This window comes from Pongo pygmaeus, chromosome 7 (assembly GCF_028885625.2).
Source record: "Pongo pygmaeus isolate AG05252 chromosome 7, NHGRI_mPonPyg2-v2.0_pri, whole genome shotgun sequence".
Taxonomy (NCBI): Eukaryota; Metazoa; Chordata; class Mammalia; order Primates; family Hominidae; genus Pongo; species Pongo pygmaeus.
In genome coordinates this window covers 110,330,435-110,351,190 of record NC_072380.2, presented here as the reverse complement: position 1 = coordinate 110,351,190, position 20,756 = coordinate 110,330,435, and the positions used below count along the sequence as shown (strand labels likewise).

Genomic DNA, 20,756 nt, shown 5'->3' with positions numbered 1-20,756 from the left:
AGGCATGAGCCACCGCGCCCAGCAAAATACCAGCTAACTTTTGTATTATTTGTAGAGACAGGGTTTCACCATGTTGGACAGGCTGGTCTTGAACTCATGAGCTCAAGCGATCTACCCGTCTTGGCCTCCCAAAGTGCAGGGCTGACAGTAAGTATTCAACAAATGTTAGCATCCTTCTCCTTTCCTAAATCAAGGGGGAAAAGAAAAGCGTCAGTGGCGCATACCTATTTAAGCATGGGAGAGAGGTGAACTTCAACCAAATTTTGCTCATATCCCAATTCTAATAGTTTCACTTTATTGGGTACCTATAAAAGCTGCAAACATGGGCCAGCACGATGGGTCACACCTATAATCCCAGCACTTTGGGAGGCCAAGGCAGGAGGATCAAGACCAGCCTGGGCAACAGAACGACATCTTGTCTCTACAGAAAATTAAAAAATTAGCCAGGCACAGTGGAACACACCTGTAGTCCCAGCTACTAGGGAGGCTGAGGTAGGAAGATCATTTCAGCCAAGGAGTTCCAGGTTGCAGTGAGCTATGATTGCACCACTGCACTCCAGCCTGGGAGACAGAGCGAGATCCTGTTTCAAAAAAAAAAAAAAAACCTACAAACATGAATATTAGATCCTAACGTTCTAAAATCTATCTCTGGCCAAGTTTGGTTTTTGAGTTCTATGCTAAATTGAAGTGATACAGCAAAGTAGGTAATTTGGAATTTCATAACAAAAAGACTGGCCAAATTTGAGAGATGCCTTGCCAGGGGGCAACCATTAGCGTGTATCTGACAGTCAGCAAAATCTGCTCGCTTCTTTCAGTGCCTGGAGAATTTTAAGAGGGATAACTCAGTCTTCCCAGGTGAAACTAATTAGTGAAGATTTGCTGCCAAGAGCCCCAAAGCTGTGCTCAAACCCAACCACAGTTTCCCCAGAGGCTCCCATGCACCCTAAATGTAAGTGCCTTCCTTTAGAAACCCTGGCGCCTGCATCTCAGTCCAGAGAACTTGGAAACTTTCATCTGCTTACACCGGAAGGAGGGAGAACTGAGGGGGGAGCACGGAGCATGGGGCAAAGTCTGTGGCCATCATCCAGGGCTAAAATCAAAGGGTTTTCACCAACATTTCAGAATTTTAGACAAGCTGCACTGCCTGCTGTTGACACCAATGACAGTTTAATCTCATCTTTGGAGTTAAAGTAAATGAACACCTTTAGAAGACACTCTCTACTTTTTATAGCTGTTGCTGTTATTTAACCTGAGATGTAGAAATCAGAAATTGTTTATCACAGCAAGAGAGGAGAAATGGGTTATTAGGGCTGCCATTTCACTCAACTGGGTAAACGATGGGGTCTCTGCCCACTCCCACAGGAAAGCTTGCTATGAGTTAGGGCTCCACAAATGCAGGCAAAACCCAAGCTTGCATTTTGGAGACCATGCCCTCTCTTTCATCATGTCTGAAAGCACTAATCTTATTTTGACAACTGCAGTTTGGATTTAAAGTCTTCCAATGGTAAATGAGTCATCAGCCTTGTGCTTCTACACTGAAAGAAACAAAACAAACCCCATGTCACTGAGAAAAACTATCCTTTCAGGCAAACTCCAGCTGTGCCTAGTCTCCTCCTTTCCCGCAGCAGTTGAATTTTTTTTCAATCAATTCTCTTGTTCACTAACAAGATTTTGGTTTTCCTTGGGGAAGGGAAAAGGAGGAAGGGGGGAATCTCTGAAACAAAGTTTTAAAATACAGTTAAATCTGAGTGAATGAGGTTGACAAAAATAATAAATAAACAAGAATAATGTCCTACTCCTGTAGAGTGCTTTTCAATTTCCAAACTGTTGTCACATTATGTTCTTAATATAAACCCCCTTTTGAGTGGATGCTCCCAGGGAGAGATCTTATTTAAAACATCTAAGTCAGTAGTCCTTAAACTGCAGCATACATCGACATTCCCTGGAGGGCTTGGGAAAACCCACATTCCTGGGCCCCAGTTCCAGAGGTCCTGATTCAGTGGCTCTAGGGTAAGCCTGGGAACCTGCATTTCTAGTAAGTTCCGGGCAAAGCTGATATTGTTTTCCGGGGGAACCACACTTTGAGAACCACTTGCCTGGGTCCTCAGAAAAACAGCCAAGCGGAGGAAAAGCTGTGCAAGGTTCAAGCTCATGTTCCCCTGATATGTACATTTTTTTCATAATTGGCATTTGTCCACTCACATTTAGTCAGCTCAGTTCTCCCATGGGGCTCTACTCACCCCAGATTCCTTCTTTTGTAGAAAACCCTGTGCCGTGGCACAGCCAGAGGGTGAGCAAACTGCACATAATGATCCCTAAGCTCCCAGACCCAGGCCTGACAGCCAGGGTCAAGGGGAAGCTGGATGACAGCATTTAGCAAGCCCACTGCTTCGGCTCACAGCAGCTCAGCCACAGCTCAGGTGGCTGCTATTGATTGTCAGTGAAGGCAGCTGCTTTGCGTGCATGTGCGTGCGACCTGCTCACCCTTCTAGCCTTGACCCACGCTCTGACTGTGGGCTGCCCCAAAGCTCACATCCTGACCTTCACTTTCCACACCCGCTTTCTCCCTCCAAGATTTCATCTGTTTTCAGGGTCAATGACCACCACCAAACACATACTGCCCAGGCCTTTTCCTTGAACTGGAATTCTCCATCTCCAGCTGCATCCAACCACGTGTGTGGGCTCTCTCTTGGACGCATCTGTTTGCCCTGAAAACTAGATTTCCTCTCTGCAGTTATCCATCAGATAACTGCATCAGATAATTGCAGAGTCTCAATTACTCTGACCCCACCAGCCATCACCTATCTGATGTCATAAACTCCTCCCTGGGGCTGAGATGGTTGCCGTGGTCTCCTACTTAATTCTGTGGGCATAAGAAACATACACTGAATTGACTGGACTGATTAGAATTGTTCTCTGATTCCATCTTTTATATTCTGCTCTCTGTGTGGGGGGCAAAAGGGAAGCCAAGATCTGAATGTTTCTTGGGTCCCTAATATGTAAGAAAAATACCCCATAAGAGTATCAGGCCCATAGAGGGGAATCCACAGGTATTGAATGAATGAGCGGATAAGTGAAGGCATCCCTGCCCCACTCTACCTCTAATCCAGCACATACATTATTGCCAGCCCCAATTTACTAAAATGACCTGGTTTTGCCCTTGACAGCCTGTGTTCAATTCCCCTACTCAACAAAGGACACTGTTGGAACTTAGCTTGAAAATCAAATTGCTCCATACTTTATCCCTGCTTACATTCCTTCTCTCATCCTCCACTGATGCCACAAACAAACTATTCCAGAAAGGCAGTCTGGTCCAGCGCCACTACTTACTTCCGAAACCTTATTCTGATTAATGAATGTCAGCTTTACTGAGTGATAACTGGCATACAATAAACTGCACATACTTCAAGTGTACAGTTTGATAAATCGGGCTTATCAATATATCATCACCACAATCAACATAATGAGCATAGTCATCACCCCCCCAAGTTTCCTGATGCTGCTTTGTAATCCCTCTCCCTGCTGCTCCCCACTCCTTGGCCCCAAGCACCCACTAATCTGCTCTCTGTCATTACTGAGTAGGTACCATTTCCTAAAATTTTATACAAATGGAAACACATGGTATGTTCTTTTTTTTTTTGGTCTGGTTTCTTTCATTCAGCATAGTGATTTGGAGATGCATCCAGGCTACTGCATGTGTCAATAATGCATTCTTTTCACTGCAGAGGAGTATTATACAGGATGCGTGTATTGCAATGTATCACCCATTCATCTGTTAATCAACGTGTGAGTTGTTTTCAGTTTGGGGCTATTACAAGTAAAGTTGATGTGAACATTTGTGTTCAAATCTTTTTTTAGACATAAACTTTTATTTCTTTTGAGTAAATACTTAAAAGTGGAATGGCTGGGTCACATGATAGGTAAATATCTAACTTTGTAAGTAACCGCTGAGCTGTTTTCCAGAGTGGCTGAACCATTTTACATTACCACTGGTGGTGTATGAGCATTCCAGCTCCCAATTTTGTGAACACATGGTATAGTCAATCTTTTAAAATTTATCCACTCTGGTCAGGCACAGTGGCTCACGACTGTAATCCCAGCACTTTGGGAGGCTGAGGTGGGCAGATGATCTGAGTTCAGGAGTTCAAGACCAGCCTGGCCAACATGGTGAAACCCCATCTCTACTAGTAAATACAAAAAAAAAATTAGCCAGGCTTGGTGGTGCGTGCCTATAGATCCAGCTACTTGGAGGCTGAAGCAGGGGAATTGATTGACCCAGGAGGCAGAGGTTGCAGTGAGCTGAGATCATGCCACTGCACTCCAGCCTGGGCGACAGAGCAAGACTCTGTCTCAAAAAAGAAAAAAAAAAATCCATTCTAGTGGAGGTATAGTGATATCTCCTGTCTGATAACATTGAGCATCTCTTCATGTGCTTCTTTGCTACCCATATGTCTTCCATGGTTTAGTGTCTGTTCAAATATTTTGCCCATTTTTATGGTGGTGTTTGTCTTCTTGGTACTGAATACTTGGTACTTGGTACTGAGCTAAGAATTCCTTATATTCTAAAGTCCTTTGTTGGACATATGTTTTGCAAATGTTTTATTCCAATCTGTGGCTTGCCTTTTCATTTTAGTAGCAGAGTACTGAAGAGCAAATGTTTTCATTGTGATTAAGTATACTGATTTTTTTCTTTTATGTTTTGTAGATTTTTGTGTACTATTTAAGAAATCTTTGCCAACCTGAGGTCACCAAGATTTTTCTTCTACCGTTTCATCAAGGTATTTAATAGTGTCTGCTCTTGCATTTAGGCTTAGAATACATTTTCAATTAATTTTTATACATGTTATGAGGTAAAGACAAGATCTATGTTCCTTTTGTTTGTTTGCTTGCGTTTTTGCACATGGCAATTAAATTGCTGCAACACCATTTGTTGAAGACATTATTGTTTCCTCGTTGAATTGCCTTCCCACTCTGTCAAAAAATCATTTCACCACATACATATGGGTTTATTTCTCGATTCTGTTCTGTTCCATTGCTCTATATGTTCATCTTTATACCAATGCCACACTGTCTTGATTACTGTTGTTTTATACTTAGTCTTGAAATCAGGTAGTTTAAACAAAATTTAAAGACAAACTTTATCTTTTTCAAAGCTTTGTTTAATGTGCATGATTCACAGATTCCATATTCGTGAATTTGCCTACTTGCTAAAATTTGCTTGTAACCCCAAGTTAATACCCATGACACTTTCTCAGCCATTCATGGACATACACAGAGTGGCAAAAAATTTGAGTCACCCAGGACACATATTCCCAGGTAAGGTCAAACAAGGCAATGTCCTGACTTCTTATTTCAGCTCTCATCCCATAAACAAGCATCCTTTCTGTTGTCTATGCAGTGCCACATTTTTTGCCTTTTTGTGCTTCTTGTTGGTGATTTTGCTGTTGAAAATGGCCCCCAAGAGTAATGCTGATCTGCTGTCTATTTTTCCTAAGTACTTTGTTCAAACACGAACAATAGCTTTCAATGTTAATGAATTAACAGTATATACTCAAAAACGTGTGTTTAAACAGAACATCAAACAAGTTTATGTATTGATTGATGAATGTTGTGATTGGAAGCTCTCAGGAACTCAACTCTGTATTTCATCTAGGAGCAATGATTCAGAATTTGCAATTTAGTGTTTATGGATATTTTATAGATCATAACTACTGGGAATAATGAGAATTGACTGGGTTTGACTATTCTAGTTTTTTTGCATGTTCATGTATATTTTAAAATCAGTTGTCGATTTCTAAAAAATAGGTCTGTTAGGATTTTGAAGGGGATTGCTTTGAATCTATGGATCAATTTGGAAAGAAATGACATCTTGGCCATATTAAGTCTTCCAATCCATGATAGGGTATATCTCTCCATTTATTTAGGTCTTTTAAAATTAATCTCAGAAATCTTTTATATTTTTCAATGTGTAAATCGTACACATCTTTAAAATTTATCCCTAATTTATGTATTTTTGATGCCATTATACCTGGTATTTTAAAATCTCAATTTCTGACTTTTGTTGCCAGTGTACAGAGATACAATGAAGTAATTTGCCTCAGCCTCCTGAGTAATTGGGATTACAGGCATGCACCACCACACCGGGCTAATTTTTGTATTTTTAGTAGAGACAGGGTTTCACCATGTTAGATAGGTTGGTCTCAAACTCCTGACCTCAAGTGATATGCCCAGCTCAGCCTCCCAAAGTGCTAAGATTGCAGGCATGAGCCACCACACCTGGCCACTATGATTAATTATATTGATTTATTTTTGAATGTTAAACCAAACTTGCATTCTTGGATAAACTCCATTTGGTCTTGATGTATTGTTCTTTTTATATATTGTTGAATTCTATGTGCTAAATTTTTAAGAATTTTCACATCTAAATTCATGAAGAATGTTGGTTATAGTTATCTCTCTCTAATAATTCAGTGGTTTTTCTGGGTCATGCTCCTTGTTTAAACTCTAACATAAATCTATTAAATCACTTATGTAGCTTGGGAAAAATAATGTTGGGAACATTTCCAAAGAATGAAAGCAGTAAAATGCATTTGGTATCGTTCTTGAGAGAAGAAAAAAAAATTTAAGCTGGATAAGAAAGTCTACATTTTCTGCCAAATGGAGTTTTCTAAATGCTGCATTATCATCAGCTTCCAGATAGATTAAACGTTCCAGAAGAAAGAGAAAATTCCTTATTTTGAAAATATATCAGGAAAAAGAAACAAGATAAAGTTCTTTCTTGTTAGTAGGACAGGAATTCTGGGAAGAGGAAGGATAAGGGGAAATAGCATGTGAAGAAGGGCACACTTCATGAGGTTTTCTTTCCCCCCATTTTTTTTAATGGGAAAAGGAAGGAACATAAAATTCCATTGTTCTAGTATTACGCTGATGCTCTTGCATATATCTCATATAATGGTTTTTGATAGGGAAGACTTTTTGAAAGGCAGAAGGAATCCACAATGTTGAGGTCCAGTACATTCAAAATTGCCCATATAGACACAACTTGGAAGATAAAATTCTACACCTTGATCTTAGCCAAAAGGCCAAGAAGTGATGGAAGCTAAGATTCTTTAATGCATTTGATCTAGTCTTCAAATGGAAAGGCCCTTTTTAGACAACTAATATCCACCCAGAAGAGGGTTACCTGGACAGTGAAGAGACCCAAAACTAGGTCATCAAAAGATGTGTTTTTCCCCTGAAGAAGAGAAAATTGATAGGAACGGGGTCAGTATGTGGGAATAACACTCTACAATAATTGAAGGGCTTTCTCTATTTATTTGGATAAGGAAATAACTTTTTGGTATATGGCTTCAGATGGCAGAAATAAGATAAAAGTGGAAATTATAGACAAGTAGGATTTCAGCTCAACCGCTGATCCAAGCTGTCTGAATTTGGGATTCAGGTGTTTTGTAATAATCTGATTCTGTAAGAACCATCACCCCTCTGGGACACTGGGAGGGGACAGAATTCTGAAGTTCCATAAGAGAGGAAGCCAGAAGTCTAATAGCCAAGGTCCATCACCATTCAAAGAATGTGTGGATCAACTGTGTCTGCTTTCCCTCTCCACACAAATTACAAATATACAATGGTGGGGACATATATATATATATTCTATAGTGTGATGCGTGTGTGTATTTGAAGGCAGTTGCTGAAGAGGCCCTCCCACTATTATTTTGTGTGATGACAGTACCACAGCAATTAGCAGTGGACTTGGGGAAGTAACAATCTGTTGAATGTTAGTCCTGAATTAGTTCTAAGTCTCCCCGGGATTAGTGGGCTGAGGAACCTATCTGTCTTCCCGGCTTGGAGAAGGTTTTCTGATTGAAGGGTTGTCCTGCTGCCATCTGGGGGTCCTCTAGGGTCATAGGACAGTCTCAAATGATGGCCAAGAGCGAGGACATAACAGGATTTGGATTCTGGTTTGATCACATTACTAGCCATGTGAGCTTGGGTAAATCGTCTAACCTTTTTGTTCCTTATTTTGCTTATCTGTAAAATGAGAGTGATAAAACCCACTTTAAGAGCTCATTGTGAGAATTAAATGAGACAGCAGATATAAAGCACTCAGGAAAGCTCCTGGCACTTGGTAAACACCTAACAAGTGGCTATAGTTAGGCCTGACCTCATGTGTTGCGCACTGAGGTGGACGTGGATTGCAGTCACTTTTGGTTGCAATTATCCTGGTTGTTTATTTGATTCACTCCCATGCAAAAATGTGAGCTCCAAAAAAGAAAGAATATTGCTGTGTTATTCACTATTTTATTTCCAGTACTTTGCATGCTGCCTGACACATTTTTATGCTCAAAAACAATTGTTAAATGAAAAAATAAATAAACTAATCAATGATTGTATGGAATAATGAATGGCAAGCACTTCTTAGGGAGTAAGAGGTGCTTTGGGGAGGAGGTGTCACCCACATGGCTTTTCATCTGGGAGATTATCCAGCTACGCCAAGCACATGGAAATTAAGTGGAAATAGCTTCCAGAAGTGGAGTACATGCCTCCTCTCCAGGCCCATTGTGAATTTCTCTCGGTGTTGAAAGGCACAGGTCCCTGCTCATCAGCAGGGGTCAGTAGATGGCACAGCCTTCACTTGGCACAGCTTTTAATTGTCCCCTAGACCAAAAACAGGGCCTAACAAGGACATAATCAGTGAGATAGGTATTGATTTGTTACCACCCTTCCCATCTTATGGGCAAGGGAACTGAGAGTCAAGGAGTTTAAATAACCAGCTTAGAGTGAGACAGCCATAGTTGGTAAGTGATAAGGTCAGGGTTCAAGCCCAGATCTGTGGACAGTGAAGGCCTTGTTCTTCCACCAAGGCCCCTGGTACACCAATTTTGGGAAAGCGAAAGAGTTATTAGTATTATCCTCTTCTGAAAGAGACAGAGCTGTTCTTTATCACTGCACATTTATTAAGCTAAGTCTGGCTGAAGGTTAAGATGGCTTAACTGCTTCAGAGTGACTGGAGAGCTGGGTCAGATGGGACAGCAGAGCTCTGCTAAGCCCTTCCCTGGGACCCCTCACTGCCTGAGGCCAGTGAATCTCAAAGTGTGGCAGTCATTCGTCAGTTCATTGAAAATCCAGACCTGTTGACTCTGCATCTCTGAGGGTGAGCCCAGGAGTCAGTTTCCTGGCTCATTCTTAGTCACTGAAGTTTGAGAAACCCTGCCCTGAGCTCCTAGCCCTCCTCCGCCTGGGCCTCCCTGCCCCTCCCCCTGGTCAGTCTGTCTGAAGTCCAGGCAGGGTCTGCTTCATGTTCTCCTGTGGCACATCCCTAGGCAGGAGGAATCCAAGGCCAGAGCAGTACTTGAGATCTGGAGGACATCAGGGCCTCCAGGGAGGTGTCTGGCAAACCCTGCTGTGTGGGGGAGGGCCTTCCTCATAAAATTAGGGCAAGAACATTTTATTTTTTATTTGCTGGTGTCAGAATTCCTCTGGCTTGGCTAGGCCAGCCCACGGAAAATAAATATCAGCAGATTCCCAGATCCCAGTCACTCAGTGGGACATGAGACAAGGAGAGGAATTCCTTGTGCTCCTAAGAATAGAAGGGCACCAGGCACAGTGGCTCACTCCTGTAAATCTCAGCACTTTGGGGGTTGAGGCAGATGGAGCACTTGAGCTCAGGAGTTCGAGAGCAGCCTGAGCAACCTCATCTCTACAAAAATTAGCCAGGCATGGTGGCATGCAGCTGTGGTTCCCGATACTCAGGAGGCTGAGCTGGGAGGACTGCTTGAACCTGGGAGGCTGAGGCTACAGTGAGCCATAATTGTGCCACTGCACTACAGCCTGGGCAACAGAGCAAGACCCTGTCTTAAAAAAAAAAACAAAGGAAAAGAAGAAGAAGGAGAAGGAGAAGGAGGAGAAGGAGAAGGAGACAGAGAAGGAGAAGGAGACAGAGAAGGAGAAGGAGACAGAGGAGAAGGAGAAAGGGCAGGAAGGGAGTGGGCAAGATGGCGGGAGGCTGAGATGGGCCAGAGAAGCATCTGGGGCAGAGGGGAGGATGCCTGAAGAGGAGGAAGGGTGCCTCCAGAGGATGGTTGTGGGGAGGTAGAACACCTGAAGAGGTGGAGGTGTCTAGAGGGGGGTGTCTAAAGAGATATCCAGGTTGTTTGCTGAGCAGTGTGTGAGATGACCTTTCCCAGGCTCCCCCAGTTCTTTAGGAAACCATGAAACCCATGAGTATTTGGTGGGAGTGATTTTTTGTTGTGGATTTTGAGGAAGCGTCAGATCTTCAAGTGGAAGATGAGGATGATTCAGGCTGCACTCAACTTGGGATCCTGGGGTCTGAGAGGAGCCTAAGAACACATACCCCCTACCCCACCCCTGCGATTCAGAGTCCAGAGGGCTTTGGGCTTCCACAGGCCACACAGAACTGGAGGGTCAAATAGATGTTACCTAATCTTGAGGGGCAGGGAGAACTCCAGCCAACCACTCAACCCCAAAACTGAAGAAAAGTGAGAAGAAACATGAAAAAGGTGGTTGGCCTCTATAAATGTGATACTAATTACAGCCATTTGGGCAAACTGCTTTCCATTAATGCTTAATTGCTTGCCATGAGGTATGACAACAATTACACATTGCAACAATTACACATGGCAACAGTTATGCACTGCATGAACTAAGTGTCAGATTAGCTGAGTTTTATTTGCTTCCATGTGGGCTGGTCTTCCTCATGACTTGCTTTTGGTAGCCTGGTCATCTGTGGGTTAACTCAGTGGCTTTATCCATAACTTTAAAAAGTAAGGACATGGTACTCAGTGTATGAGTAATTCTGTCCCTTTAAGGGGTAGACTACCTCGTGCTGGCTCAAATATCAGTATACTGTCTAGTCTTTGGCACTTAGCCAAAAAAGAGAATGTGAGTTCTAATATCTTACATCTGTTTACCCCCTTTTTAAAATCTAGGACACCTATAAAGTGTCCCACACCAAAGCAACTGAGTCCCTGCACCCCTCTAAAACAGAACTTAAATAATCACTCTCAGCCGAGGTTAATAACTCTTCCTAAATCCAAGCTTTATAGAAGATAATAAAATATGGAAACAGTTCCTTAGGGTACAGTTAATAAAGACAGTGGATGAAAAGGCTCTTCAGTAGTCCCTGCTAAAGAACAAGCTTGGAAGTAAAGGAGACCAGTTCATATATTCAAAGAGGCTATTTCTGAGATGGTGCTTCTACCTATCTTTCCAACTCTTCCTGATGGCCTACTATGTGCCCAGCTCTGGACTAGGCACTGTGATGGGGTCAACAGAAAATACCAAACTTTATTTCTGTCCCCAAGAGATGATAACTGGGGTGGGTGAGGCATCACAGATGAATAAAATGACCCCAGATAAAAGAAGAGAGAGGAAGAGGAAAGAGGAAGAAACCACAAATACATCAGCAAAGCAATCTTACTTCTGCAAGTCGTCTGATCCGAGTTGAGAATGTAGCCTTGTTTGCACCTGCAGACGTATGAGCCAGGGATGTTGATGCAGAAGTGGGCACAGTTATGCTCCAGGGTGCTGCACATGTGGGCCGCTGAAAGGGAAGACACAGGAAGGTAAGTCAACGGTGACGCCCTCTCTCACTCCATTCCAGCCAGCAAGCATTTATTCAGCGCCTACTCTCTCCTCTGGGCAGGACTCAGAGAAATAAGCTGCAGTCCCTACCCTCAAGGGGGGCTCACAGTCCAAGATGGACAAGACAGGGCCAGATAAAGGGCCATGGAAAATCAAAGAGAAACGGTGTTAGGCTGAACTATATGAAATTGCTGATACTTGATTGGTTTTGATCTACAAAAAAAAAGCAAGAAATTTCCAATTCAACTTAATAATACCTATGTGGTGGGCTGGGGAATCAGAAAAGTTTGCCAGCATCAGAGGGGGCTTTGGCTTAAGTGTGGATTTTTAGGAAGCAGCAATGGGGCTGGAGGAAAAGCTATTAAATAAGCAAGAATGTGTTAAAGAACCAACAGTTTCTCAAAATAATGTTTCAAGAGTAATGTAAATTTTTAATATGCAAAAGTATACACAAAACTTTGGAGTAAAAAATGCATTCACACGTTTCATGTTTCTATAATCTATATGTCTCAATTTAAGATATCTATTTAGCGTCTTTTCTTTCCTTTTTTTTTTTTTTTTTTTTTTTTTTTTTTGAGACAAGGTCTTGCTCTGTCTCCCAGGCTGGAGTGCAGTGGCACAATCATGGCTCACTGGAGCCCCAAACTCCTGGGCTCAAGCCATCTTCCCACCTCAGCTTCCCGAGTAGCTGGGACTACAGGCATGTGCCACCATGCCTGGCTAATTTTTAAAATTTTTTTTGTAGAGACTGGGTTTCACTATGTTGCCCAGGCTGGTCTCAAACTCCTGGACTCAAGCAATCCTCCCAATTTGGCCTCCCAAAGTGCTGGGATTACAGGCATGAGCCACCATGCCTGCCCTCTGCATTTAGTTCCTGAAGTACCTCAGCTTTCTGGTACATTGGTTCCTGCATAAGTCTGTCTGTAGCTCATAAAAATTTTCTTTTTTTAATGTCCTAATTTGTGACTTTACTCAATGTAACTTGATTGTATTTAAAATTAACAAGCAACAGTACAAACATAACAAGTTATGCAAGTGTTCTCATTAACAAAAAAGATGTCTATATGTAGAAATATATTTTTATGAAGCTAAAATAAAAGCTCTCAAAAGCTTAGAACAGTTCCATTAATCCAGCGCTTATGAAAACTCAGCTGTGATTAAATCCATCTGAAGTTTATGTCTCTTTACATTGGAGTAAGAAATATGGTGGGCAATAAATGAACTAGGGAAGTAAAGCTGTTTTATTTCACAACAATACAATTTAGAATGTACTGTTCTGAGTTTGATTGTCTGTGTTTTGGTTCCTGTTAGGATACAAATAACACTAGGAAGGTTTGTAGATCCAATCAGTCATTTTTACTTCAGGGTGAAATAAACAGCTTTTTTTGTGACCTTGTACAAGTTTCTTTTATTGTTATCATTATTTTTAAATAAAATAGAAGTTTTCTCATTTTTAAAAATAGAGATGATATCTTACTATGTTGCCCAGGCTGGTCTCAAACTCCTGAGCTGAAGCGATTCTCCTACATCAGCCTCCCAAAGTATTAGGATCACAGACATGAGCCACCACACCCAGCCCTTTGTGCAATTTTCTTAACCTCTTTATAAGACATGAGGATAAAAATAGCACCTACCTCATAAGAACCTCAAAAAGGTTAAATTAATGGAGATGGTAGAGTGTTGAGAATAGTGCCTGGGGAATGCTGAAGATACCTGCTAACCATTTTATAGCAAAGGAGAATTTGGTGGCATTTTGTCTTATTTTACATCTGTAGGTTCATCCTATATATATTGACCTTCACCTCAGTTTTCACTCAACGTTAATCACAGATTCTATCAATGTTGATACATATACTGTATTTCATGGAATCTAAAATGCACCCCAGTTTCACAGATGTCAAACTGTGAAGACATGTTCAGTTGATCCTCATTCTTCACAGATTCCATATTTGTGAATTTGCCTACTCACTAAAATGTATTTGTAAGCCCAAACCAATACTCACAGCGTTTTCACGGTCACTAGTGGACATGCTCAGAGTGCATGAGCACTCAATTTAAAATATCTCTACATTTAGTTTATTTTGTGAGACAGGCTCTTGCTCTGTCACCTAAGCTGGAGTACAGTGGCACAGTCACAGCTTGCTGCAGCCTCAATCTCCGGGGCTCAAGTGATCCTCCTGCCTCAGCCTCAGTCTCCCAAGTAACTGAGACTACAAAAAAACGTGCTGCCTGGTGCAGATGTTCTCAGCTGAGGTTGAACAAGGTGCCACTCTGCCTTCTTTTTCAGCTTTCATTCTGTAAACGAGTATCCTTTTCACAGTCTACTTAGCACCACGGTTTTTTTGTTTGTTTGTTTGTTTTTTCATTTCTGTGCTTTCTGTAAGTGATTTTGCTGTTTAAAATGGTGATGCGCTGTCTAGTGTTCCTCAGTGCAGAAAGGCTGTGATGTGCCTTACAGGGAAAATATGTGTTAGATAAGTTTCATTCAGTCAGGAGTTATCGTTGGCTGTGGGTCTGATGTTAATGAATCAATGGTATATATCAAATAAGATGTTTTCGGCCAGGCATGGTGGCTCACACCTGTAATCTCAGCACTTTGGGAGGCCAAGGTGGGTGGATCGCTTGAGGTCAGGAGTTTAAGAACAGCCTGGCCAACATGGTGAAACCCTGTCTCTACTAAAAAAAAATACAAAAAGTAGTCAGGAATGGTGGCAGGCACCTGTAATCCCGCTACTCGGGAGGCTGAGGCAGGAGAATCGCTTGAACCCAGGAGGCGGAGGTTACAGTGAGCTGAGATTGTGCCACTGCATGACACAGCGAGACTGTCTCAAAAAATAAACAAACAAAAAACAAATAAGATGTTTTTAAACAGAAACACACATAAAACAAGGCTATGTATTGATTAGTTGACATTGTATTGATTAGTTGATTAGGATTGCAGGAACCTAACCCTATATTCCATCAGGAATATATGGAGCAATGGTTTAGTATTCTCTAACTCAGTGTTTGCAGTGACTTTATAAAACATAATTATTGTGAATAATGAAAACTAGCTGTATTTTAGATTTAATCAAAACCTTAGATCTAGTTTATCCCTCCCAATTGATTTATCCATTGGTCATATGACTTTCCTCACTTTATTTGGCCATTTCCCCATTGGTCAGCATTTGGGTGGTTTCCAAGTTTTCACTTTCACAGTGTTGTGATGAACATTCCTGAACATGTCTCCTTGAAGGCACGTACGATGGTTTCTCTAGGACTGGGTCTCACTTAAAATAGATATGGCCTGATTGCCTTCCAAGACAGCTCATATCAGCAACGATGGTCCTAACGATTCCCATCCCCTCAAAACTTCAGTACTTGGAGTTATCAAACTTTAAGTTTTGACAATCGTATGGTGAGGGGTAATCATTATCCCACTTTTAATTTGCATTTGCTTTGCATCCTGAAAGACTCTCTTCTTTTCCTGGACTGCTGGAGTCAAATTACCCACGGGCAGAGGGCATTTCTAAGGCACTCACAGCATGTCACTGTCTCCCTCCATAATTAAGGAAGTGTAGTGTGTAGGCAACCAACTGCACGGCAGTCACCCACTGCCATGAGTGGGAGGCCCAAGTGATGTACCTGGTGCCTGTCTTCTTGCTGAGACCCTAACAGACAAAATAAGAAGATAGGAGATGTGAGGCAGAGAAAATATCTGGCGGGCAGCAGGCAGCATCATGGGGAGAGGATGGCTACTGGAAATAGACCGCCTGAAGGCTCAGCTTCGCCACTCCCTATGACCTTGTGCAAATGACTTGGTTTCTCTGAACTCCACTTTATTCACCTATCAAATGGGGAAATTAGGCCAGGCATGGTGGTTCATGCCTGTAATACCAGCACTTTGGGAGGCTGAGGTGAGAAGATCACTTGAGTCCAGGAGTTTGAGACCAGCCTGGCCAACATGGCAAAATCCCATCTCTACTAAAAACATAAAAATAAGCTAGGCATGGTGGTGGGCTCAGCTACTCGGGAGGCTGAGGCAGGAGAATTGCTTGAAACCGGGAGGCAGAGGTTGCAGTGAGCTGAGGTCGTGCCACTGCACTACAGCCTGGGCGACAGAGAGAGACTCCATCTCAAAAAAAAAAAAAAAAAAAAAAAAGTTAGCGGGGAGGGGGAATTAAAAGAACTATTGCATTGGGTTTTAGAGTGACAGCTTATTACTAAGGCTTATTTTGGCCATGTGCCATAAGAAAAACTGGAACTAAAAGATTATAACTTGGTGTAATGGAAAAGCCACTGGATTGGGAGCTAGAAGACTGTGAGGGGAACTAGAGTGTGCTCTAGAGCTCTACCTTGAACAAGTGTGCTCTACCTTGAACAAGTGAGGGAAGTTCTGGGAAATCAGGTAGCTCTTGTAGGCTATGTCTTTACCGTAGAGTAAAGGCATGGACAGGCTCTAGGGACCTCAGTACGGACATCTATTATTTAATCTGGTACCTGGTTTTTCTAGAAACTGCCCTTCCTTCTCACTGCAGACACCTTCCATCCGGGAGCCGCCGTGGTGGTCTGAGGTAGTCCCACTCCTGGCCACTGTTGGTTGGTACAGGGTTTGACAATCAGAGTCCTTTACTGGCATTTAGGAACCAGAACTGAATAAAAGGAGGCTCAAACTGAGAACAAGTGAGCCTCAGGGGCTGGTGGGGCCATGCTTCTTGACTGTGGACTGGAGAAGGACAGGAGTGGAGGGGGGATGGAGTGAAAGCAGGACCCTCACAACTGCCATCCTTGTTTCCATGGGTAATATAATGCACTCCCCCCACCTTTTAGAAAAAAATGGAATTCCTGACACTTTCAACCAAAAGAATCTCAAACATCTTCACTAAACTAGAATAAAACTTTCCCATCTGTAGAATGCTGTGGGTGAGTGCTGAGTGACTTTCAGAGCATCCAGGCCTCATGCCTTGCCCTCTGTGGGACGGGCCTTTGCGGTGAGAGCCAAGGGGAGACCACAGCCTTGCCTCCTCCACCGGCCTGCTGGAAACAGTCCTATGAGCCTCATTTCTCAGAAGGCCCTCTGGGTTTACACTCAGCCAAGGCCTTGTGTTCAGCGGGGAGGAATAACTAATCAGCAGCCTAAGTCATTGGTGGGATTGGATTTGTTGACTAGGAAATAAGAACAGTCTTTTTTTAATGATTGTATGAATGACTAAAGGAGTGGTCAGTGTAGGGAGGTGGGCTGGAGGTCTTGTATTACTGGGTACAGTAGACTCAACATTTGTGAAGTCAGTCCAGCCTCCCCACTTCACATCAGGGCCTCAAAGGGGTGCCATCAGTGTAGACTGCCCAGGCCAGTTCATGAAGGCTGTGTCCTAGGAATACTATTAGGGCCTTAAATTGTGCCTGGCCTGGGTGGGGTGGGGCTATTAGGGTAGGAACAGCCTGGCTCCTTGCTCCAAAATACCAGATGAGGCTGATAAAGTCAGCACCTAGAGGTTAATTAAAAGCAGTCCCACCCAGGTGGCAAGAATCACCAGAACACTCGGGACAGCGTTTTCAGCCCCTAGATTCCATGTTTTCTCTTACTGGGTGGCAAAAATGGCAGACTCCAGGATGTGTGGATTTTGGTCATCTCGTAGACAGGACCTCAATTCACAGGGCACCTGGCCTCTCCCTGGTGGTCTCAGGGGTGGCCTGAGAATGCAACCTCAGGATTTCCCTTGCTGTGGTTGGTATGGGAAGTCCCTGCCTGCAAGTGTAAAGCCTCCACTGTGCTCAAGATTGTACAGCCAGACAGCCAAAGAGACAAAGCCAGGACTCTTACCCAGCAAGGTCTGGCTCCAGAGTCTAATCAATTCCTCACTGTATGATAAAGGTCCTGCCTTGATCACACCCAGACACCACCTGTCCCAATCTGCAGATGCAGCACTGATTTTCAGTTCTGCCTGCAGAATGCCTAGGCTCACGTCTCAACTCTACCACTTACAGGCCAGGCACAGTGGCACATGTCTGTAGTCCCAGCACTTTGGTAGGCAGCGGCAGGAGGGCTACTTGAGCCCAGGAGTTCAAGACCAGCCTAGGCAACATAGTAAGACATTGTTTCTTTTTAAAAAAATAAAAATTATTCAGTCATGGTGGCGCACACCTGTAGTCCAAGCTGGGATGGAACTTTGAGGCAGTAGTGAGCTATGATCATACCACTGCACTCTAGCCTGGGTGACAGAGTGAGACCTTATCTCAAAAAACAAAATAAAACAAACAAATAAAAACAAAAAAACAAGCTCCAGCACTTACAGGTTTGTGACCTTGGACAAGTTATTTAACCTCTTTGGTTCTCAATTTCCTCTTCCATAAAATGGGAACTATAAGAGCATCTACTTGACAGGTTTGTTGTGTGAATAAAGTGAGTTAACATACACTAATAGCCTGAAACAACACATGCATACATTAATATCAAGAAATGTTAGTGATTATTAGTATTACCTCGTCTTTAAAGCTCTCCTGGAGCCCCCAGGCAGACCCTGACAATTTCCACTTCTGTAAAATACGGATAATAGAGCCAGGTATAGCGACATGTAGTCCCAGCTACTTGGGAGGCTGATGTGAGAGGGCTGCTTGAGCCCAGGAGTTTGAGGCCAACCTGGACAACATAGTGAGACCCTATCTCTTAGAAAGAAAAAAAAAGATAATGATAGTACCTGCCTCAAAGGGCTATTTTAAGTATTATATGGAATACTGTATTTGAAAGTACCTAGCACAGGACAAGATTAGCTATTACTGGGGTATAGTTTGTGAAAGGAAAATAAAATCTCAGGATCCCAAATCACTATGCCAAAAGGAAAAAAATTAAGCTAAAAGCTGAGTAATGCAATAAACTGCCTTTGCTTTTGTTCCTAAGCAGATAGCTACAGATAAAAGGTTAAATATCTGCATAAGTAGCTACTCTATGTTCACCTTATCTTATGTAAAGTGTTAATTTACTGAGCACTAGAGGAATATATAATTGACTGTTCCCCTACCTGCTCCTTTTCTCTTGCAACATGTGGATTCAGTAATGTGACAATGCCCTCCCTCTCTCCCTTTTAAATACTGAAGCCCTCAAAATCATCTTTGGAAAAAGGCACAGACCACAGATTGTTCCTGTGATTTTGTGTTCCTTTTCTCCAGGCATGTCCTTAACCTTGGCAAAATAAACTTTTAAATTGATTGGGACTTGTCTCAGATACTTTTTGGTTTACAGGTTCAATGAATGTTTAAGGAACAAATGAGACTTCCCAAACCTCAGAGATGTCATCTGCAACTTGGAAAATGCTCACCATTTTTGTCTGATCATTTGAGTGCAGATCAAAACTGAGGCCATCTGCCTAGCCCATCGGTCCTCAGTGTATTTGATTGTAATAATACATAACACAGTGCACACTGAATAGGGCTCTACCATTTACAACACCTGTTCACTCATCTACTTTCTGCATATAAAATCCCCATTTTACAGATGAGGCAACTGAGGCTCAGAGAGCACAAAGGATTTGCTCAAGATTGTACAACTAGAGTCAGCTCCTCTTCCTCCTATGAAGGCTGCCTTCAGAGTTTCACCTATTTTAGGTGAATGCCAATTGCAAGGTAGGTTTACCTGGCCAGGCTGGACTGTGGAGGTAGCCACCAGAAAATGGTTTACCTTAAAAGAGGAATGTATTATAATTCCCAACATGCAGAGGAGTGAAATGAGCAAGAGGTTTGGAATTAGCATCCAACTATCTCTTGGCTATTTGTTTTTCAGGTGATTGACTTAGCAAGTTCCTTAACCTGTAAAAAGAGAGTGGCAGGAGTGTGCTGCCTGCCTCCTGGGGCTTTCTGCGATAACATAAGGGAAAGTGCTTTATAAATGTTAGTTACTATGGTCTTTACCGTGCAGTTGATAAAGAGGCCCTGGGGCTTCTTCAGCCTTTCAAGACGGCTGCTGAGTCTGCTGAGCAAAGCCTAGCAGTGCAGTGCAGTGAGAGACAGCAGCCCTGTCTCCTGCAGAGTAGATGGGGGGACTCAGAGGATTCATTTCTCAGGCCACAGGAACAAATGGGATAACGCTGATGTTTTCTTAGAGCTTCCAGATTATAACAAAGAAGATGAAGGGAGGAAAAGTCCAAACTGCCTTTTCATTTTGCTGCCTTGCCATAAAGCACACACAGATGGTTTTTCCACAGACAAGCCCACATTGGTATATCCTATTCGACACCAGGATTGCGGGGTGTGGGGGGTGCGGCGGCGGGGAGGCGGGGGGCGGTCAGTTCCATTGTGTAGCTCCTTAGCCTTATGATGTTATCTTTCCATTTTCTGACAAATACAGAAGGCTTATAAAAAGAACCCCTCCATTAAAATTTCCAACACAAATGAATAAACTGTCAAAATGGTTACAGAACCAATTTCCCTTTTAATATTTTCAGGAAAAGGGAAACATAAATTCTGCAGAAGTCATTTAAAGTCATAAACCTTGAAAATGTTTGCAGTGTGTTCTGCTGATTGAAGTGTTCCAGCTGACTTAGGCCACAACACACCACAACAACACGGCCTCTGCAGTGCCAGGGAAATGGTACTTCTGAACACTTTCCAAGTGGCATTGCAAGGAAAAAGGTTCTTTTTTTCTTCATGGCATTGATTTCTTAAGTAAATCTTTTGATTCTGGAGTCAAGAACAAATGAGATCTCTGTGCTTTTTGAAGTTAGTTCTCAGCAGGGGATTTTGTTTAATACACATCAAAAGCACATTGCTCTTCCCTGGGGCCTGTATCTTAGAGGTCTAGAATATGTCACATTCTGAGAACCCCCTCCTGGGTGCCCTCTCCTGGGGAGTTGGTGCAGAGTCTGGCTCTAAAGCTCATTCTCCACTCTGCTCTAGGAAAAGATATTTTACATTTTACAAATAGATATTTACATATAGATAATTTACAAATACATATTTAAAAATAGATTATTTCCTTTTATTTCCCCACCAAAGATTCATGGTAGCTGGAGGGGACAGGGACCACTGGGAATGGACAAGTCAGGGTGGGACATTGTTTACCAAATCAGGATGCGAGTTTCCTGGATTGGGCTGCTGGCCCCCTGCCCTCCTGGAGGAGGAAGGAACAAAAAGGCAGCCGCAGAGGCAGGAAACTGGGGAGAATGCAGGCTGACCTGCTGAGA

General features: G+C 42.7%; 1 protein-coding gene across 2 annotated transcripts in view; it reads right to left on the bottom strand.

Annotated features, from left to right (window-relative positions):
* MATN2 (matrilin 2) overlaps positions 1 to 20,756 on the bottom strand; it is a 167,123-nt gene that overhangs the window by 82,649 nt on the left and 63,718 nt on the right. For both annotated transcript variants that reach the window (XM_054498282.2, XM_054498281.2), the window contains exon 4: positions 11,438 to 11,560. In XM_054498282.2, coding sequence (XP_054354257.2) covers positions 11,438 to 11,560 — 123 coding nt within the window. The remainder of the gene's footprint in view (positions 1 to 11,437; positions 11,561 to 20,756) is intronic.